Source organism: Lissotriton vulgaris, chromosome 7 (genome assembly GCF_964263255.1).
Source record: "Lissotriton vulgaris chromosome 7, aLisVul1.2, whole genome shotgun sequence".
NCBI classification, from domain to species: Eukaryota; Metazoa; Chordata; class Amphibia; order Caudata; family Salamandridae; genus Lissotriton; species Lissotriton vulgaris.
This window is the reverse complement of record NC_141695.1, coordinates 1197929956-1197953620: the sequence shown is the minus strand read 5'-3', so window position 1 is coordinate 1197953620 and position 23665 is coordinate 1197929956. Positions and strand designations below refer to the sequence as shown.

General features: G+C 45.6%; 1 protein-coding gene across 2 annotated transcripts in view; it reads left to right on the top strand.

The window, feature by feature from the left end:
* Positions 1–23665, top strand: part of LOC147703160 (uncharacterized) — a 243297-nt gene that overhangs the window by 195948 nt on the left and 23684 nt on the right. For both annotated transcript variants that reach the window (XM_086931701.1, XM_086931702.1), the window contains exon 13: positions 5698–5757. In XM_086931701.1, coding sequence (XP_086787827.1) covers positions 5698–5757 — 60 coding nt within the window. The remainder of the gene's footprint in view (positions 1–5697; positions 5758–23665) is intronic.

Here is a 23665-nt window from a genome sequence, read left to right as displayed (position 1 = left end):
GTGATATAGTCCATGATGTAAACTACATATATATTGGCATAATGCTAATTTTTATGTATGTGCTCTAGTAAATTATTAAAAAATGATGATTCATCTCTGGCATAAAAAGAGAGCTAGAGAAGGGACTCTAGATAAAAGGCTTCCCTTCAGGCCAGTGGTTTATTTTGAGCCGATCATGTTTCATAGAGCTTGGAAAAAGTACACTCCTGCTATACAGAGAAAGTTTTTTTTCCACGGGATCTATGCCAAAAGCTGGAGATAGCTATACCAACCTTGGAAATGTCTACAGAACTGGGCATCAAGATGCTTTAAAAGGGGCATATTTTTTGCCAAGTGGACATTTTATCGGCAGACTATCCATGTCCTTTTGCCCCGCCTAGGATTTAGATACCTCTTGACAGGTTTTTTGGTCCACAGTGAATTTTAAGGTATTCCTGACCCAGGCCTGACTTCCCCTTGCGGTGGCGTTCCAGACCTTGTTTTTCATGTGCGTGTAAAGAGCTTTTGTATATGTGTCCACGGCACTGTCTCAAACTAGCACGTCTAACGGCCGACTCTATTTCTGTTTTAATCCTCTTTAGCTTATGTGGCCACATTCCCCAGAGATGTCTTAAGTTCCCTGCATGAAGACTCTGGTGGTGGTGTGACATAGCTGCAGTTAAAAAACGTATCCAGCATCAACATATTTTGCAGCATTACTCTTGCCAAACCATATTTACTTCTTGTAACCTCAGGAACAATTACTTTGCCTTACATCTGTCCTCAGTATTGTCAACTGACCTCAGGGTCAAAACCAGAGTGAATTGGGAGACCCCATCCACCTCCTACCAGCACCACAGCTGTAAGCCTGTAAACTAATATAGTTATAATTCATATAGTTAAAACTTCACCATTGATTTTGTGTGTGGCAGTGCAGACTTTATATTTTTTACCTAGTTTAAGGAAATGGTAATCGCGGACTTCATTAGAAAACTCTCCATAATTCTTTTAACCAGTGGTTAGCTTTCACATACAATGATTGTGACCGGCGTACATTGATCTTTTAGTTTTTTTTATTGGCATGAGTGCCTCTTCATACAGTAGGTGATGGGCCAAATGATTGCACCTTTGTTGGGCCAGTCAACAGCTCCCAGGCAAACACACATAAAACTGGGTCTGAAACATGTTGTTGGTGTGTATTCTCAAATATTGGAATGATTCTGCTATAGCACCATGACTCTAGGATCTTTGTGAATACACTCATTACAATGAATATTTACAGCCAGTATCTGAACCTATGAGTTTAGGGTATCTTAATGTTAAAATTCCTAGTACTAATGAGCGAGTCTCCTCTAATAGTTTGGCTCCTTCAGGGCATTATGCAAATGTCTGCACCCAGTTAGTTCAATGGTTGGCACTTAACTACTTCTTTACAGTCTGAGAGGATCTAAAGAACTTTCGTACAGGTCACCCTGGTCCTGCCGGTGTCTGGATCATCTAGCCTCTAAAAGTCTCATTATTTTCTCTTGTACCCCTCCCCGAATATCATGTTTTGTGAATGTTCCTCTCATTTCTGCTTGTCTGGCATTAGAAGACTTTAATAGTGCCACTCGTGTATTTTCACTTGCTGCTACATCACAGCCTACCTTTTCTTCACTCCTGTTATTTCCTACAGATTCTTTTTGAGATCAAACATTTGTTGCCAAAGTATGTGTTCCTACAAGCACTCTTAGAATCTGTCCCTTTATCCAAAGTATGTATTCCAGCATGTTGGCCATCTATTTCCTTAATTCCTAATGACTGTTGTTGTGAAAATATGCTGCTACAAAGGGTGCTGGATCTTAGTATACTTTGAGTAGGAGCTATTGATGTTCTCTTACCAAATGGCATCTCATGTTGCCTTGGTCTTTGTAAGGTGAGAGTATTATAACCTATGACAATTATTACTTTTCTCCTATTTTGAAATCTGATTGTGAGCAGTGCCTGCAGTTCATTGCAGTTCCTTATATAGCTGGCTGGTTCGCTCCCTTTTCACTTTTCCATCTTTGTGATCTGTACCCAGTTCCCATATGGCACTCTACAACTGCTTCTTCCATGATAAGCCTATAACTGTATGCATCATTTGCAAATTACTGTGCTTCTGAAAATGTTTTTTTTCACAAGTTGTATATATGTGATCTATGCCAAGATCCGTATTCCCTGTATTTTTCCGTCCTTCCCACACTGATCCCTTCCAACTCCACCTCTTACCCACTGGCGCCGTGCTTTTGTAAACTTTCATTCATGCCTGGGCACACTGTCCATCCTGGATAGATATGAGGGCCCTATTCTATTTGTAAAGCTGCTGCCATTCGGGGCTAGGTCTGTATTAGTCAATACCTAAAATAACGTAATGGTTAGCAGGAATAATGTTCAAACAGAAGATAGAAAGTTCGAGAGCAAGAGAAGTTTAATTTATTTTAGTCCTCTTAATTTACCAGTTTAAGATAATTGTACTGACGTCAATGTTTTATTTAAAGAATTGGGAATCTCATTAACTTGCTAAGGATCCTTGATGGCAGGTTTAACTCTACTGCCTCCTGAGGCTTCTCCTGAATAACCCAAAGAGTATATCCCTATATTTGTGGTTTTTGGAAGTTGCAACCATAGGTGGTGAAGCTTCCCTTATTATTTGGCTTCTTGGAAGTTCTTGAATTCCAACATTGCGCCAGCTATAATAAGGATCTTCTTGAAATCGAATATTGGTTTCCTAGAGTCTAATCTGGGTTCCTACTCTGGGAGCATAATAAGAGTCTAGTTAGATTTAGGTAAAAACAGCTTTAGTTCTCAGGTGTTGAAGACCTTTAGTTAATAAGACAACTTGTCAATTACATTTCGTATATCAGCTGAACATTATCTGCATCTTACTTCTCCTCACTCGTTTCGCTCCTTGGTATGTGAGCTATGACTTCAACTTAAAAATTGCATTGCTTACTATGCAAGCTGAGAACACAATTGTAAACAAGAGCGTAGAAAACAGCTACATTTAATTACTAAATTGGACAGATAGCATTGGGGCCAGGAACATCCAGTGTCTGAATTTGTTTTCTACCTTGCACCAATAATGGGCTTAAAGGACCGCCAGATATGACTAAGTTGAACTAGATGTGTACTTTTTAAAACTCATAATGTTCCCAGTAAGGATTTATTTTAAAGTATTCTTCAATTAACCAAGAGCAATTAAACCTATTGTGCATTTGTCCCAACGTAGTGTATATAAGTAGTTTTTTTCTAAAAACCTGATTTTCAGTTAACATCACACACACTTTGTATAAGGTGTAGTAAAAAACTGTTTAATGTATGTGGCCTAAAAAATATGCTTATCCCTGAAAGTCTTCTCTGCATTGTCCATGAAATCGGCTAATGGGAGCACATTTCATGGAAACCGTGAATGTAATCACTGGTTAATATCACTGGGCTTAACCAGGTGGGGATGGTGGTAAATTATCACCTCCCCCATCTAGTTATGCATTTCACACACTACTTTCCAACACATGAAAATGTGCATTTACCATAATGCGGCCCCAGTTCTATTGAGCATACTTGTCAAGCCAGGGGCAGTGCCAGGGTGTATTACTTATACAAACCATATTTCCCATCCAACCAGTGCATGGCGCTTCGTCCCAGGCACTTCAGTGCTACAGGAAAGCGGAAATGGCAAGAATTCTGTGTATTGGAGAGAAGCAAGATACTCTTAGCAGGCTCTCGTCATCGCTGTGCAGATACCAGCACAACACAAGGATGAAGGGCTACACATTTATATGGCAGACTCCCCAAGTGGGTTGAGCAGTTGCTCTGGGTATTTCCAGGCATTTAAACTGGTTTCAGCCAGTACATTGTTTCAATCTCTCTAGATTGCAGCTGAGAAATCAGGCAATGGCTCTATTACGATAATGGCTTGACGTTGAGTGCATCAGGGGACACTTGAGGGATTGAGACGCTGGATGAGCCTTACGCTGTTGCAGGGAAACACCATCTTAGGTGCTATGCAGCATAAGGACACTGTTCGTATCGCACATAATTTCCTTGCATACTACACGTAAGCATGACTACACCACAGATGCACTTATTGCGAAGTGAAGGATCCCGGGAATGACAGCACAGAGTTGATAGGCACCTCTCCCAAAGGTAGGGGTAAAGGCCTGTTCCCTCACATTCGACAGCTGCCACCATCTGCCCGACGTGACATATCCAGGTGCAACCATCCAGAACTGTGACTCGTACGTGGCAACCCCACCTGGCTGGACTAGACCAATGAGATGCCCCACTGTGCCAATATTAAAATGCAATGATAATAGTTTAACATAGATTGATGTGTTGTTACCGTGCTGTGTCACTCAGAAGACTGAATAAAACATAATAATAGCAACAGAAGATCAATGTAGATCACTGCATATACCTACCAGGCTAATACTCATTTGCATATCAGTGAGCCTATAAAACTTCCATTGTTCCTGTAAGAGCCACAAACCGGTTCTGAAAAGAAATCCCCTACATTAGACATTCGATGGATGGTAATAAGTTTCTTAGACCAAATAAAAGACTGTATAAATGCAATATTAGAAATGAATAGGTGAAGATTACTGGAGCGCACTCTATTCAAGAACAAGGAGAAACCACTTCCCGGGGCAGAATTCCCTCGCCAGACATTTTCTGGTCATCTACTAGTTATTCTGCCCAAACATTTGCAAAACATCACTGTAATGTTAGAGAAGGAGGAAAAGATCTACATCTGTAAACATAGTATCTAAACAATGTATTATGCAATTAAATCTTCTAACCCAGTGGTTCTTAAACTGCGGTCCAGGAACCGCTGGGCGTCCGCGAAGCCTACAAAGGGGGTTCGCAACTGTTTGCAAAATTATATAATATTGACCGATTAATAAAGTGTACATATTTAAAGAAGCACAATGTAAAATTGGACGCAAAGAATTAAGTTAATATCCTCGGACTCATTTGGGGGAGTAGTGCAGATGCACCAAACAAAATATATTATGGATGATGAGTGGCCTCAACTGAATTTAGAAAAGCTTCAACCTTCCCAATAAGATTTACATTTTGATTGATTTTTTTATATTTGTGAATTAAACAAAATATTTAATCATTTGTGTATTTATTAATAAATGCTTGTTTCTGTATTTTTGTGTAGTGTTTTGCAGTTGAAATCTTTCAGTAATGACTCATTAGAGGTCCCCAGATCCCCTTGATGATTAATTTGTGGTTCCCAGACTTCAGTAGTGATTAAGTGGGAGTCCACAGAAGTCAAAAGATTAAAAACCGCTCGTCTAACCCATCTCCTACTTAAGAATACCTACTTGCAAATCTATGCATTGCATGTGAATCCACAATTCATGCCCAATGTTGCATTGTTGTGCAGTTTGCATCGTTATAGATTCACAGGTGAGCTAGACAAGTTTCTCGTGAGGTTGAACGAGTCAAAATTCACGGTTTTCTTTCTTTCATCTCCTGTGCAAAATGAGTGGATTCTTGTGTTACATTCTGCCAGGTAATTCCCAAAGCATCATTAGGGAAGGCAGTTGAAGACATTTACTCACTAATTCCAGTAAATACCAGCAACATAATAGTCTTTGTTATTCTTGGACTGCAATACTGAGAATCACTCAGAGTTTTGCTGATGCACCTCTTTTCTAAAGGTTTTTTCTTTATCCCGCTTTTTAGAAAAAGAATTTGACTTTGGCATTCGACACAGCGGAAAGCATTGGAATCCCCAAAACACTGGTAAGTAATACCCGTGTAAAGGAGACACTTACTCCTCTTATTGTTTCATTTAATAGCCAATAATGCTGTTTAACTTTCAACAACACAACCTATAGAGCCCAAAGTACAGTTCTTACAGTGACACCTGCTGACTGAGATTGGAACTGTTCCTTAAGTGGCACAGCCCCTGGTATAAGAGAATGGGACACTTTTCTTACAGTGACACCTACAGGTCAGGAATCGGTGCTGTCCAAAACCACAACCACTAATGATGAAAAGCCACACACTGCTGCAATAACAATGCCTGCTTGTTAGGACTGACTGTGCTTTTAAGGCAGCAGAAGAGAGCAAATTGTGTTTTTTTTGTTTTACAACTCATGCCAGTTTTAATATTAGACTGACACAGTTTCAAATTAAATTCCTAAATAGCAAAAATTGGAAAAATAGGATGGGTCACTTTGTGCAAAGTTTAATAGAGATTTACATTTAACAGAGGAGGTTTGAGGATAAGGCAGTGATGAAAATAAAAGTGGAGATGAATCATTACTATTACAGAGAGGCAAAGTAATGAAAGACCAGCAGAGATCAAGTAAGATCGAGAAAGATTAACAATTTTTACATTGCAGATTTGTAATTAATTACTTCTGATCGGTAGGTTAAAGACTTAACCAACAGAGGATCTTCTCTCTTCGTAAGTGGAATCTCATTTATGCTTTAGGAGGTGTTTACAGTATCTCATTGTTGAGACCAGCACCTCTTTGACTTTTGATATGTGTTTAAGTGTCAGTTGAGTTGGAGTAAAGTTTGTCTGGGGACACAGTTAGCCCAAGCTCAGAGCAAACTTGCCTTATCTGTTGATTATCCATTCTCAAGACCATTTTTAATCACACTTAGCTTTACATAAATCTTACACTGCTGTGTTTCGGTATCCTGGCCTTGATTATCGGTGGACAGAGAAAAGATGGTGTGTTTACTGTATCTGGTAAATACTCATACTGCAGTGTTCAGTAGGTACTGGTTCATGTACATATCTCAATTTTAAAGTTTGTCTCTGGAAAATTAGGAGTACATTTCAGAAATCATGTTTGTCTCTGAGTTTCGAATATATCAGAATTTACTGCATGTTTTCCCATGGTAAATTTCAGCAGGTTTGACCAGCCAAAATTTAGCATGGGAAAGCGTGATGCTTACAGTAAATCTCAGAATTCTGATTGGATCGATCACAACCCTGCCCCTCCTTCCTAATCTATATTCAGGGCCCTAGTTTTCTACATAAAGCTTTTGTTGCATATGCGTGTAATAAATTGGGGTTTGGTTGACTGGGAGGTGAGCCCTGGTCAATCAGCAACCACAATCCTTTTCACTGTGAGGTACAAGCCAACCCCAAATTAATATGTGCTCAACCCTCTGGTAGCTTGGTCAAGAGCAGTCAGGCTTAACTTAGAGGCAATGTCTAAAGTGTTTGTGCAATAAAACGCCACACAAAAAGCATTCCACCACATGCTAGAAAAATAGAACTTTTTTTAGTAAATCATTTCAGTGAAAATATCACCAAAAAGCATAAATTACCAACTGTGGATATCTAAAGCTAAAGCCGATGTGTAGGTCATTGGGAACAAGGGAAGGAATTACTGCAGTTAGACTTATCCGTACCAGTCCTAATATGTCTGTGTATATTGCGGTGGCAAAATACCTAGGTTGGGCATGGACGATCAGAGCCCGACTTCTGAAGGAATAATACAGTACTTAACATTGTAAGCTGGATGCCTCTTGTAAGAACAATATTTTGCTCATTTGTACAGTTCTTAAGGTTTTTTACGTTTCTTTTTTTATTATTTATTATGAAATTGGCATTTTGTTTTTAAAATGGTTTTACTACTAGAAGTTTATACATGTACTTTTATATGTGGAACATGCTTTTATGACAATTATCGAAATAAAGCTTACTTGACACTCCCGGAACCGAAAAAATCGGCGCCGGCAAAGGTTCCGCAAGGAGAAGACCTTTTCCAGCCTGATCCCCTACAAAAGAAGATCTACATTGACCCAAAGACAGGTCATGTATCCACTACACCACACAGGAAGAGGAAATCAGACACAGCACCTGCACCTGCAGTGCCTGTCAAGAAGAAGGACTCTGCCACATCTCCGATGCACCCTTCTTCTCCTATACTTCATTCTCCCCCCTTCTCCTGTTCCTCTTAACATTTCACCTCAAAATTCTCCTGAAAACTCTCCTCCTCATTCTTCACCACATACACCTCCAAATTATGATGAGTATAGCATAGGGAGAGAGGTAGACCCAGATGAGCCTTTACCCTACCCTGTTGATGATCCAGATTGGGAGTACCCAAACCCTCAAGATGTGCCACATATTCCTGACCCACATTCATATCCATCAAAACCTTCTCCCCCAGAAGACAACATTGGTTTTGAGCACTTACTGAATAGGGCTGCCATCTATCATGGGGTTACCATTCATTCAGATGAGGCAGAGGAAGACTTTTTATTAGATACGTTTGAACAATCACAAAGGTCTGTTCAAATTCTTCCTATGATTAAAGGAGTCATCAACATGCTCCAGAAGTATTTAAAGATCCTGTACGTGCTAGGATTCTAAACCCTAGAATTGAGAAAAAGTACAGGCCTGCTCCTAAGGATCCTGCCTACATTAAAGGACAGCTACCCTTAGATTCTCTAGTCGTGTCACATGCTAGAAAAAGAGCCAACTCACAGACATCAGGTGATGCACCACCGCCTGATAAAGTATCTAAGGTAATAGATGCTTCAGGCAAAAGGATAGCTGCACAAGCTACCAATACATGGCTTATTGCTAATACACAAGCCCTCCTTGCAAGATATGATAGGGCTCACTATGATCAGTTAGAGACATTACTACAACATCTACCTGACCAATATAAGGCGCAGGCAAACAACCTTATACAAGAAGGCAAAATAATTTCAAATGCCTCAATCAAGTGCGCACTTGATGTAGCAGACACTGCATCTAGAGCTGTAAACACTAGTGTCCTACTTAGACGTCATGCGTGGGTACGCATTTCAGGATTTAAGCAGGAAGTGCAAACTACCATCTTAAATCAGCCATTCAACCAACATCAATTGTTTGGACCAGAGGTAGACGCAGCACTTGAGAAAATGAAGAAAGATACCGATACAGCCAAATCTATGGAAGCTTTGCAATCCACACAAGCTAGAAGCTCTTTTCGTCGCTCCTTCTATAGAGGAGGCTCCAAACCTTCAAATCCAATACACAGACATCCTCCAGTAAAGGATATTTTAGAGGAGGCTATAGAGGCAACAACAATAAAGGAAGAGGTCGAGGTCACAACAATAATCAAACCTCTTCCACCACAAAACAGTGACTTCCCTCTGCTCCCCCAACAGCACTCCACTCCTGTGGGGGACAGACTAACACAGTTCCTACCTGTCTGGAATTCCATCACAACAGAAAAGTGGGTAAGACAAATCATCCAGTATGGCTACTGCCTCGAATTTACAGCTACCCCTACACACATACCACCCAGGCAGCGTCCAATGTCTGCAGAACATCTTATACTGCTCAAGCAAGAAATCCTATCACTTCTTCAAAAGAACTCAATAGAAATAGTTCCTTCACAACATCAAGGAACAGGGGTTTATTCGCTGTATTTTCTAATACCCAAAAAGGATGGGACACTGAGACCAATTCTCGACCTCAGACCCCTCAATCAATATATACACTCAGATCATTTTCATATAATCACTTTACAACAAGTGCTCCCATTGCTGCAACAAAGCGACTTCCTTACAACATTAGATCTAAAGGACGCCTACTTACACATTCCCATACGTCCTTCTCACAGGAAGTATCTGAGGTTTGTACTGGAAGGACAGCATTATCAATTCAAAGTCCTTCCATTAGGGGTAACAACTGCACCAAGAGTGTTCACAAAGTGCCTAGCAGTAGTAGCAGCACATCTCAGAAGACAACAGATACATGTCTTCCCATATCTAGATGATTGGCTCATAAAAGCCAAGTCGTTCAAACAGTGCGTCCAACACACACATCAGACAATTCAAACATTGCACGACTCATGTACATCAATATTTAGGGGCTACAATAAACACGTCTACAGCTCTAGCGTATCCCAGTCCAGCAAGGATACAGAGCATTCAAGCCTTAGTCACAAAGTTTCAACATCAACACTCTCTCCCAGCCAGAGTGTTCATGAGACTAATAGGAATGATGGCATCTTGCATTTTTATTGTACCATATGCAAGACTGCAAATGCGTCCGTTACAGGAATGTCTAGCTCAACAGTGGAATCAGGCTCAAGGACAACTAACAGACCTGGTGTTGGTAGACAGCCGCACACATCGCTCTCTGCAGTTGTGGAACACCAAAAACTTGACAAAAGCGCGGCCGTTCCTCAAACCTGTTCCACAAATAATACTTACAGCAGACGCATCTCTCACAGAATGGGGAGCCCATCTCCTATATCCTACAACTCAAGGGCAATGGACCATTCAACAAAGATCGTTCCATATGAACCACCTAGAGCTGCTAGCAATATTCTTGGTGCTCAAAGCATTCCAAGTACAAGTACAAAACAAAGCTGTTTTAATCCGGACGGACAACATGACAGCCATGTACTACATACAAAAACAGGGGCGGACACACTCTCTATAGCTGTCCCAGCTTGCACAGAACATTTGGAGATGGGCCATTCCACAAAACATATATCTGTTAGCAGAACACCTTCCAGGAGTTCACAATCAGATAGCAGATCTGTTAAGTCGACAGACACAACAAATTCACGAATGGGGAACTACATCCGCAAGTTCTTCCACCATTCTTTCACAAGTGGGGCCATCCAGACATAGATCTGTTCGCCACACACGAAAACGCAAAATGCCCAACCTTCGCCGCCAGGTTTCCACACCCGCTGTCCAAGGGCAATGCGATATGGATGAACTGGTCAGGCAGATTTGCGTATGCTTTTCCGCTACTACCACTAATACCACTAATAGTGCACAAGCTACGACAACAGCCACTCAAACTGATTTTAGTAGCTCCCGCATGGGCACGCCAACCGTGGTATACAACACTGCTAGAACTATCCCTAGTTCCACACCAAAAACGACGTCTGACACCATCCCTGTTAATGCAGAACCAGCAGGACATCAGCCATCCAGACCCAAGCCAACTGAATCTGGCGATCTGGCTTTTGAGGTCTTAGAGTTTGGTTATCTTAACCTAACACCAGACTGTATGCTTATCATTAAAGAAGCCAGAAGACCTACTACTAGAGCTTGCTATGCTGCTAAATGGAAAGGATTTGCCATTTACTGCAACAATAACCAAGTTGATCCCCTAGATGCTTCCATCCAAAATATCATTTGCTACCTTCTACATTTACAAATATGTAACTTGGCATATTCATCTATACCCCAACATCTGGCAGCAATTGCAGCATATTTACAAAATAGTCTTTATTTACAGTGCCTGCTATTAAAGCATTTATGGAAGGATTGAAAAGAATCATTCCTCCTAGGTTACCACCCTCTCCAGTGTGGAACCTAAACATTGTTCTCACAAGGCTTATGGGACCACCTTTTGAACCTCTACACAAATGTGAACTGCAATTCCTCACATGGAAAACAGCTTTTCTAGTAGCTAGTACCTCTCTCAGGAGAGTTAGTTAGATTCAAGCTTTCACTATACAAGAACCATTTTTACAATTACACCGTAATAAAGTGGTTCGTAGAACAAATCCTAAATTCCTTCCAAAAGCATTACTCCATTTCATTTAAACCAATCTGTAAAGTTACCAGTGTTTTTCCAAAACCCAAACTCTGTAGCAGAAAGAGCTCTACACACACTAGATGTTAAAAGAGCTCTTCTCTATTATATAGATAGGACCAAATCCTTTCGCAAAACAAAGCAATTCTTTGTAGCTTTCTCTCCACCACATAAGGGCAACCCCATCTCCAAAGCTGGAATTGTTAGGTGGATTGTAAAATGTATACAAATATGCTATCAAAAAGCAAAACGTGCATTAACAGTTCCTCCTAGAGTGCACTTCACATGCAAACTAGGAGCCTCTATGGATTTCTTAGCAAACATTCCCCTAGAAGACATCTGCAAGGCAGCATCATGGTCTACAACACACACCTTCACTAAACACTACTGTGTTGATGTGCAAGCCAAGCAGCAAGCTGCAGTAGGCCAAGCTGTTCTAAAAACTCTCTTTCAAAATACTGCAGCAGATACAGGCGACCACCGCTAGGGGAGACATTGCAGCACAATCTATGCTAAGTGTACAATCTGCAGCTCATATGCCTCGAACGGAAAATGCTACTTACCAGTATGCATCTGTTCTTGGCATGGAGAGCTGCAGAGTTGTACACGCCCTCCCGCCTCTCCAGGACCTGTATCTGTTCCAGTTTCATCTTAATTAGATATACACATGGACATCCCTTCTTTATTTCTACTAACTCCATCATTTCCCATCATGGCGAAAAACAATCTAAGGATGGAGCCGATGCCCATGCTCACTATCGTCCAAGGGAGGAGTCACCCATCTCGTGACCACAAAAGACTTCTTCCAAGACGACAACAACATGCAGTCATCTGAGCCCAACACCAGGTGACAATCTAATGCTAAGTGTACGACTCTGCAGCTCTACATGCCAAGAACAGATGCATACTGGTAAGTAGCATTTTTCTTTTCAGAACTGTGATTAAAAATCCAACTTTACCATTAAAGAGCGCTTTTAATTACAATTCTTTTGACACCAAACATAACCTGTTCACCTGGTCCCAATTGACAATTACAGCTTATTAAATGTAATACGGTAGCTCCAATCTTATCCTTTGGGAAAGGACGGCTTTGTAGCAGTGACAACAAAATATAAGAGTTTTCCACTACCAGAACATGTAAAACTTTTTTAACCCCTTGCCCACTGTCCGAATTTTCACGCTATGCAGGTAAAATAAAGAGTCTGCGGGATTTGTACGGCCCACGGCCATCCTCTGCATGCCGACCGGGACGTGTGACGGCCAGGAGGCCATCCGTAGCACGCAAGGGGTTAAGTAAACTGCATCCTGCCCTGTCTAGGGCCTACCCTTGGGGTGACATATGCATTAAAATGAAAGTTTGGGCTTGGCAACAGGTTTATCTTAACCGGGGGTCTAAAGGCCAACAAGTGAAGGCTAGCTCATTACACTCTCTCAAAAGTAGAGTGTTATCTGTGAACTGCCAGAAAAAGTCATGAAGCCAAGGTACTCAAGAAGCGACAAAAGAGAGAATATTAAATGTGATATGCGGTGGGGAACAACTTTTCCTGATGTCCGAATAACCATCAACTATTCCAGATGATCAGTATTATCATTTGGTCAAACGGCTCAAAAGGTCAGTGTATCTCTTGATCAATAGAGTACACCGTCCCAACAGGTACTCAGCCGAATACCACCGACATTCACTATAAACAGTCCAGCGGGAAACTGACATATAAAAAGATGGAAGCAGTGCAAAACACAAAAAGTGCGTAAAGTGGTGAATAAAATAGGGTGGTGTGCCCTATCACAAAAAAAACTTTATTAAACACCGACACACCCCCTAACTAAAAACAGAACAGTGCAAAATGCAGTTTGAAACAATAACTGCCAAAAAAAAGAGCCGACATGTTTCAGCCAGGCAGGCTGCAAGTCCCTAGGCTTTCTTTAGGGCTTCTGCTCTAAGAGATTGCTACTGCTTATATACGTGATCAAAATAGTGAAAATTATCAATAAACAAAAAATATACTCTGCTATTCGACAATGTAATAACAAGCATAAAGTTAAAAAAATATACAACCAGTGTAAACCAGATCCTCCGCGTCAGGGTATGCAGATAGCAACTAGAATAAATCAGATTAACATGGAATACATTTCTCTAGTCGCTTCATGTATTCCTTTGCAAAAAATATATTTAAATAATTGAACTTAAATATGCTCACCCAGCTTGACCGGGGACTAGACTTCACCTCACCTTGACCGTGCTCAGGATATGGAGGCCCGCTCTGCAGAAATCAAGATTGAGAAAGGGAGGCTGCAGGGTATGGAAACCAGGAGCTGTAATATACAGTCCCTACAAGTAACAAATCCCTTGCCCACCTAAACTTTCATTCTTGCTAACCAGATGGCATTACATTCACAACAGCCACTGGTACATCGTCTGCCGCTCAAAGCATTACACACCTCTCAGTCTTTTCAACATTACAAAAAAAGGACCTTCCACGTGTCCGCAACATGGCTTCTTGGTCTATGTACAATGAGGAGAATTAGTATAGAGTAGTGTTCATTAACCCTCCTTGATTCATCTAACACTTATAAAGAAAATATATATGCATCATGTCCTTATATTTTCGATCTTAAACAATTCCATTCTATTTTCTGAGACAAATTTAAAGGACAAATTTAATTAAAAGTGGCTATCAGGGCACAGCTCTCTGGGGTGTGGCTAAGCACGCAATGGCGGCACGTGCCCGGGTAGAGCTCCGTGCTGAGCTCCCCTTCCACAGGCAAATTCCCCGTGACAGATATCCACACATGGCCCCCGTTACCAGCGGAGCTGTGTGAAGCTGTCCCCCGTGCTTCTGCTAAGTCTGGTGCAGAGCGGTGGCTCCTGGCTGCTTCCACGGGGTTGGAAAGAGTGTGCCTCTCCTGCGAGCTCCCCGGGTCGGCGTGTGTGCTGACGCGAGACCGGGGCTGAGCCCTGAATGAGAGGCCTGGCTGATGCCTGACGCGTAGCGGACCCAGAAGACCGTGACATTGGACCTGCCCTCCCCCCTATACTGGCGGAGGCACGCTGGGACATAGTCTGGGCCCCCTGGTGGCTTTTGCGTTGGTGGGGAGTGGCTGGTCGCTCCAGAGGTGACAGGCCGGGGTGGCCATCTTTGCTGGTCTTCCTGCTCGGCGCGCAGGTTGGCGCGATACTGGGGACCGCGCCGCTATCTCAGAGCCTGACTGTGCCTGGCTTGCAGCGTGGGTCCCAGCGACCACGCCGGACAATGTGACTACTGCCCCATCTGAAGCCGATGCCCAGCGGAGCGGCCCGGCGTGGCCAGCTGTCCCTGGAGGAGGTCGTGGCGTTTGCTGTCTAGTAGACCTGTGGCAGAGGCGATCATCCTCAGGACCGACTCCTCTAGCCACCGTAGGAACCTGTGCGGGCCCGAGACCGGAAGCCTCACGGAAGGTCCCTCCTGCTGTTGGCTGTACCGAGGCGCCCTTGTGTAGTGAGACAGGCGCAATTGCGGGGCAATATTACGCAATGAGGTGGGCGCCTGAGACGCACACATATGGAGAATGACCCCCCTGGCCTTGGCTACATACATCGCTGCTAGTAAATTGGAGGCCCCCCCCCCCCCCCCCCTTATTGACGTGCGGACAACGCGCAATTCGCTGACGGCCTGCCTGCTAGCCCGGAGTCGGTCCTCTGAATTGTGCCCAGGGTGAGCCGTGAGTTGCGGTACCTGCTTTGCTGTGACTCTGTGTTTGTCCGCCCTGCTGCTGAGGCCATTGTCCACTGGGAAAGCTCGGAGGGCACCGCCAGGGGTGCTGAGGAAGCGCGCAGCTGTCCCCCTCCAATCTATGGTGCGCCCGGGACCGCCTGAACGGCCAGTGGAGCAGGAGGACTGACCGGCAGAGGCCTGGGGACTATCATGACCCCCACATCGGACTTTTCCTTCTAGAGGGACACCAGTCACCCCGTGGCACTGGACGCGCGCGAGAGAGAGATATCCTGTGCCCATCCCTCGCTCGCCCCTGACCCGGACACCTCTGCCATCGCAGGAACCGGAGCCCTCTCTGGGACCCTGAAGGGGTTCCCGGAAACGCCCACACATTGAAGGACACCACGCTGCCCATGTCTGGGGGACCTAAAACGAGAGCAGGTGCTAGCGTCACACAGGTGAAGGGGAAAATGGCGAAAACGGCGGACCAAGACCAGACTACCTCTAAACTGGACACGATGCTGGCGGCGATGGAGCGGCTTGAGGAATCCCTGCAACTCACTCGCACGTCTCTAGAAACGAAAATCGATAGCGTGGCCATCGACCTCACACACCTGCGGGCTGACCACAAGAAACTGTCAGAGCCTACGGCCGCCCTTGAGGCCACTGTGGCGGATGTCACACCTAAGGTAACGCAGACTGACAAGCATGTCCAGGACCTCCTCAATCATGTGGAATTCCTGGAGGACCGCGCGGAGGATGCAGAAGGGAGGGCGAGAAGGAATAACGTCTGCATCGTAGGTCTGCCGGAACGATGAGAAGGTAGGGACCCAGAGGTACACGTGGAGAGATGGCTCACTGACCTTCTTCCTGAGGGCTCCCTTTCTCAACACTTTGTGGTGGAGCGGGCCACAGGGTGCCGGCGAGGCCCCCTCCTGAAGGCTCCAACCCAAGACCCATGCTTATCCGCGTCCTGAACTATCGAGACCACAATGCCATACTGCGAGAGACTAGGAAATTATCAGAAGTCCGAGTTGAGAACGCTAAGATTATGTTATTCCCTGATTACACCATTCAGGTACAGCGCCAGAGACACTCCTTCTTGGCAGTGAAACAGCGTCTTCGCTGCCTAGCACTGAAATACTCTCTACTCTTTCCGGCCCGGCTGCGTGTGGTAGCCCAGGATAAGACCCACTTTTTCGATACTCCGGATGCAGTAGAGGCCTGCCTGGACTCGGGCACCGACACGGAGCCCCGCTCAATGCCATCAACATCGAACATGCGGCGCAACCGAGGACCTTGACGTCGTCGCAGACGACGGCCATCGCCGTCGGGGCGGGCGAGGACAGAGGCAGACATCGGACCCCCGGCCGAGCTCATGCACAGCGAACAACAAGAGGCCCTGCGAATGCTGGCGGTAATCAGTGGCTCGCTGGAAGCGGACTCAAACTTGGAGGCTAGCCCCTGCGACATCCCGAGCGATGATGAGCGTATGTATGGACTGCCGGACTCGCAGGTGTCGGCGGACCTACCAGATGTCACCCCGCAAACTGCCGACTTTATTCACTGAAGCCTGCCTAGACAATCTGGCACCTTTTGATTGACTCCGAGACTCTGTACCCCGTAAGGAGAACTTCTTCGCCTGCGCTGTACATCACTGAGGCCCTGATGGGATCACCTCGCCCCCGTCGGGGCATCAGGATCTACCTGACTTGTGATCCATAGACATAATGACACCTGCTGGGACCCGACCAAGGGCCATGCGAAGCCTGTGGGGGGAGGCACCCTCCACCTGATCACATGATGTGCTTATAGCGACAGAGCCGAGTGCTCAGCGACCTCCCCTCGAAGTCACGGTTTCTTAAGCTCCCTAGAGCGTTTGGACGATAACATGTTCTGCTGTCGACCTTTTGGTATTGTATTATTGTTCTCTTTGTTTTCAGAATTGACTGCTCCTTTGTTCTTCCCTCACATTCTCCTCACGAGTCCCGGGTTGTATGGCGCTATGTTGGTATTGTAGATGAATGTCTGGGTGGTCGTGCAGTGGTGTGGGCCGGTGGGGGCGGGCGGCCGGGGGGAATGCTGATATTACGTAAATATTATAGCTACGATTACATTCTGTACATGGAACGTGCGGGGAATGCACACACCATCCCGCCATTACCATATCTTTTCTTACCTCAATAGACACCACATCCAAATAGCACTCTTACAGGAGACTCATCTGACTGGCCCGGAGACGCTAATACTCCGCCGCAGATGGAGGGGACGGTACAAAAGGGGGTGGTGATGGACGGAGCATCTGAATCAATCAAACACTCACACCCAGTCAAAAGATCTGGGTTTAATCCATCACCGTTCTTTAGCCCACTCTGCCACCCCAGTTCAGACATGGCTATATGCAAATCAGTCTGACCCTGTGCCTCATGGGAACAGTCCAGCCCGAACTGCCAAGCCATGTCTTCCCTGGACCGGAAACAAGCTTCCGAGGACCGGTTTCTGGCATTCCAGCCGTCTTTAGCCCGGCTTGCTTGAATCCAGTGGCAAAGTGAGCAAGGGACTCACGTCTGAGTATACCCTGCCACACTTATGGCGGCCAAAAGCGGTACAAAAGGGGGTGGTGATGGACGGAGCATCTGAATCAATCAAACACTCACACCCAGTAAAAAGATCTGGGTTTAATCCATCACCGTTCTTTAGCCCACTCTGCTACCCCGGTTCAGACATGGCTATATGCAAATCAGTCTGACCCTGTGCCTCATGGGAACAGTCCAGCCCGAACTGCCAAGCCATGTCTTCCCTGGACCGGAAACAAGCTTCCGAGGACCGGTTTCTGGCATTCCAGCCGTCTTCAGCCCGGCTTGCTTGAATCCAGTGGCAAAGTGAGCAAGGGACTCACGTCTGAGTATACCCTGCCACACCTATGGCGGCCAAAAGCGGTACAAAAGGGGGTGGTGATGGACGGAGCATCTGAATCAATCAAACACTCACACCCAGCCAAAAGATCTGGGTTTAATCCATCACCGTTCTTTAGCCCACTCTGCCAGATGGAGGGGACAGCTGTATGCCACCGGATATTCAGCTTATGCGCGGGGGCGCTGATCTGGGTGCGCCCTGGGGTTCCCTTTGCGCTCTCCCACTGTACAGTAGACACAGAGGGCAGGTATGTAGTTCTACAAGGTAATCTAGACGGACAGCCCATTGTTCTGGCCTCCCTCTATGCCCCTAATACTGACCAAGCTCACTTCTTCACACAAATGTCAGCAGTGCTTGCGCCATAGCATGGTATACCATTCTTGCTAGGGGGTGACTACAACTGTGTTCTGGATATTGCCCTAGATCGATCGTTCCCCCCTTGGCCAGCGCTCCGTGAATGGGGCCATGAGGGCACTCACAGACTGGGCAGGGCAGTGGGATATCCATGATGCTTGGAGAGAGCGCAACCCTCACACAAGGATGTATTCATACTATTCCGGGGCCCACACATTACATGTCAGATTAGACAGATACATGTTGACGAGTGACCTGCTCCCCCAAGTCACGGACTCCTGCTATTTGAGCCGCACACACTCTGATCATAACCCCCACACATTAGACTTTGCTTGGGAACGTCCACACCCACCGGTGCCCACTTGGCGGCTCCAGCCAGACCTACTACTAGATGTCCCGTTTAGGGGAGCACTTTAGTCCCGCCTCCTGCAATACTTTGAGGAAAATAATCACACCGCCTCCTCTCCACAATTAGAATGGGACGCATTCAAAGTAGTCATCAGAGGCCACTGTTTGGGCACACAGGTGGGAATGCGGAAACAAATTGAAAGAGAACTCACACAAATTGAATCGGAACTGTTGGATGGGGAGCGAGAGACGGTCGAGTGAGATGACGGGGCCTTGCTGCTGGCGACTAGGGAGCGACACGCATTAACACTTGATAGATTGAAGCACTTGAACTATGCTGCACACTCAGTGCGCACACATAGTTTTGGGGACAGGCCCGGCAAGCTACTATCGTGGCTGATCAGGCGAGATAAGAAAAGCCAAAGGAAATGATGGACGGAGCGTTGACAATACAAGCACTCACCCCCAGTTAACTGATCTGGGTTTAATCCATCACCGTTCTTTATCCCACTCTGCCACCCCAGTTCAGACATGGCCATATGCAAATCAGTCTGACCCTGTGCCTCATGGGAACAGTCCAGCCCGAACTGCCAAGCCATGCCTTCCCTGGACCGGAAACAAGCTACCGAGGACCGGTTTCTGGCATTTCAGCCTTCTTCAGCCTGGCTTGCTTTAATCCAGTGGCAAAGTGAGCAAGGGACTCACGTCTGAGCATACACTGCCAACTTATGGCGAACAAAGAAAAACCAAAGGAAATGATGGACGAAGCGTTGACAATACAAGCACTCACCCCCAGTCAACTGATCTGGGTTTAATCCATCACCGTTCTTTAGCCCACTCTGCCACCCCAGTTCAGACATGGCCATATGCAAATCAGTCTGACCCTGTGCCTCATGGGAACAGTCCAGCCCGAACTGCCAAGCCATGCCTTCCCTGGACCGGAAACAAGCTACCGAGGACCGGTTTCTGGCATTTCAGCCTTCTTCAGCCTGGCTTGCTTGAATCCAGTGGCAAAGTGAGCAAGGGACTCACGTCTGAGCATACCCTGCCAACTTATGGCGAACAAAGAAAAACCAAAGGAAATGATGGACGGAGCATTGACAATACAAGCACGCAGAGTTGATACGCCGGAATGTAATATCACAGTCCTGGGAGAGCGGCTCGCGTGGTACCCTACCACGTTTCGATACCTGGATATATTTATCAATCGGGACCCCGCTGACGTGTTGGAAGGCAACCTGATGCGGGCAAATATTTCGCTTACAGCACAAGTAACGTTTTGGAACTCCCTCCCGCTAAACGTCCCGAGCCGAAAATGGTAGTGTTGCCCAGATTACTATATTTCTATGCCAACCTGCCAGTTTATGTCCCTACCCGCATATTTCGTGAACTGGAGACTCTGATCAGGAGGCTGATCTGGAGCACGGGACGACCCAGAGTTGCGCTACGGACACTGTACGCATCGGTACTGCCTAGTTGCGCAACTGCAGTGGGTAGCCTATTGGTTGAGTGGGAAAAACCCGTCTGACACTGCCACGGACACGATGGTTATGAATGCTGCTCAGATACATGTGTTGTTTCATCCACTGATGAAATCCCGCTGCCCCGTACAGATACACCTGGCGGTGGCGCGGAAATGCTACATGCGGAGCCTGAAACTCACAAACCGCACCAAACCGTATGCCCCGAACCTGCCATTGTTAGGGAAGCCCTGGGAAAATGGTGCGCTCACGGAAGCGGCGCTGAGCAGTTGGATGCGGGCCGAAATAGACACACTGGGCGACCTATACGAGGAGGTTGTGTTAATACCGTTCGAGGCGCTGGCCGCTGACACGGGGCTGCCAGCGGGGCAATTCCTCACACATGCAGCACTCATGCGTGCGTTAGCACGTGTTTGGGGTGATCTTGCGATAGAATTGCCGACCCATCTGCTGATACAGTATTTACACGTGATGGGGAACGGGTCCCACTTGGTGCATTGGCTTGCACAGGCCCTACATACTCACACACAATTTTCCCCACAGCGTTTACAAGATAAATGGACCGAGGATAGAGGTCGGGACTGGACCGACAAAGAATGGGCAAAGATACTTGCTGGAACTCTAAATATCCCACGTAACTCCTGTTTTAAAATTATCCAATACTATGTAATACATCGGACGTACTTATCCCCAGATAAGATAAATCGCTATTATAGGCTAGCCACAACAGCATGTCCCAGGTGCGGGTTGGCAGATGCGGGATTTTTGCACATGCTCTGGGCCTGCCCTTCCCTGCACGACTACTGGGTAGCGATATCCACCACATTGGTGGCAGGTGCGGGAGGAGGATTGCCACACACATGGGAGGCTTGTTTGTTGGGCCTTTACAGGCGGACAAAATTGACGAAGGTCCCGGACAGATTTTGGGACCTTGGACTAATCACAGCAAAAAGACTCATCACCAAGCGCTGGAAGAACGGTGAGCCCCCACAAGCTATACACTGGCGCTACTCCTTTGACAACTCGGCGAGAGCGGAGAGCGTGGCTTTACATAGGGAGGAGACAGCGGGTATCTGTAAGTACTCCATAGCCCAGGCTTGGGATGATGTCTTGGCCGCTTTCCACCGGGCGTGTTTACAGAGAGGTATCACTTAGGCACACGTCCCTTTACTTACCACTCCAGTAATAACACCAAGGCAGGAGACCGCCCCTCGTGATATGCCCGCACTTGTACTCTCATGGGGAGGTAAATCTTGCTGACAGACGCTCACACGGACATACCTGCGTAGCCCTGAGCGATGTGACTCCAGAGGTGTCCCCCCCCCCCCTCTCCCGCCGCGACGATGGACCGGTACACTAGATGACTTACATTTTTAATGGAGAATCATGCACACCCGTGCTTGCCCGTGTTATCCCCCGTTTGTTTTGATTTTGTACGAAATTCAGTTCCTGTTCTTACGGGTTTCGGTTCCATGGTTACCAGGTTGTATAAAAAGTATTGAATATTGACTCAACCATAGATCCTACTGGGCCCCGCCCAGTGACCGTTTCCGCGGATTGCGATGGGCTGACACACTGCAGTACCCAGGAGCGAGAGTACTTTACTTGGGCAATGAACGGGAGACACACCATTGGGGACGGGGACATTGCAGCACGATGGACATGACCTGACACACTGAGACACTCAGAATGCCTGGACCTCATTTGCCATAACACACCCTCTGCCTGAGATGGTGCCTCTTGGTCGGAGTACACCAGATCTAGATTGCTGGAGGTGCACCTGATCGATTATAAGGGCTCTAAATTGCGCCTTTATTGCCTGTTTAAAGAAAAATGTGCCTTAACCCACTTGTTCGCCTTACAGTTGCATGTGGGAGTGGTGATTATTACAGCAGACTGTTGTTGTTTATGGATATCCTTGCACAGCTATGCTTGATATATTTGTCGTTTTCCTTCCTCTTGTTGGGTACAAGAGACGGATATAGGAAAAAACAAAAAGTGTACCAATTAACACGATTGTGTTTTCTTTGTTGTTCTCATGTAACCTCATATACGAAATGCAATAATAATAATAAAACATATTCAAACAAAAAATCAGGGCACAGCTCTCATCTAACTTCTGCCTGATGAAGAAAGTGATGAAATCGCCAAACATACGAGCAACACAAGGCCAACACCATGCTACAACCTTCCTGTCTGTCGGTGCCTCAGGACTTCTCTGAGTCTAGGGGGAGGCACCGACGTGATCAGGAGGCGGTGTTAAATAAGTTTGTTTCGTGGGCGGCAAATGCAATATTCTCACTTCTCATAGCAACCCTCATACCACGTAGTCATAGTGGTAGGCGCTAGTATACGTTCACAAAGCAATGCCGCTCACTAAATATTTGCGCTGATTGAGTCTTCTATTCTCTGGTGTATTACACCGAGAGGGTCCGTAACGGCGCGTCTCAGGAACTACAGGATGACGTAAAAAACATGGCGTCTGTAGTTCGCGCTACCTTAAAGATTTAGAGATTTACACAAGGGAGGACCTCGGTAGCTCGGTCGGAATCTTGAATAAATAAATTAATCATTTCAGGTTGTCTATAGTAAACCTCACGATTTAGGGAAAAAATGTTAATTCCAGCCTGCACTTAGGTGTATGGAAATCACGGTAAGGAACTTCAAACTGACTTCACAAATATGGCGTCTGTAGTTCATACATCCATAACATTCCAACAAATGGGTTCGTAGCGGCGCGTCTTAAGAACTACAGAATGTCGTCAAAAACATGGCGTCTGTAGTTCGCGCCATCTTAAAAAATTACACGGAGGTCCTCTGTAACTCTGTCACAATATTAATGAATAAAATAATTATTTCATGTTGTCTTTCGCGAGTGCACATTAGTAAGCCTCACGATATGGGGAAAAATGCTAATTTCAACCTGCCTTTAGGTCTGTGGGAAAAGCGTTGAGGAACTTAGACTGATGTCACAAATATGGCGTCTGTAGTTCCTACATCCCTAACATTTCAGACCTTCTATGTCCAGGCCAATAGTCACCCTAGGGCAACATTGACATGTGGTATATATCAATTGCATTTGTCAACCTATGGCGGCTAAGTCAGAATTAAAAAGTATGAAACAAATCAAGAGAATGTGAGTATAAAAGGATTTAGAGTGTGATCAGGCAGAGTCTGAAAGCACTGATATTAACCTTACATCTAACGCACTCCACTTAATATACGTTCTTAAGGATAAGGGAGATAAAGTTGTAATAATAGAAAGTCTAGAATTACTCTCTACTAGCCCTCTCTCACCTATATTGAACTGTGATCCTATTGGACCCACCACCATG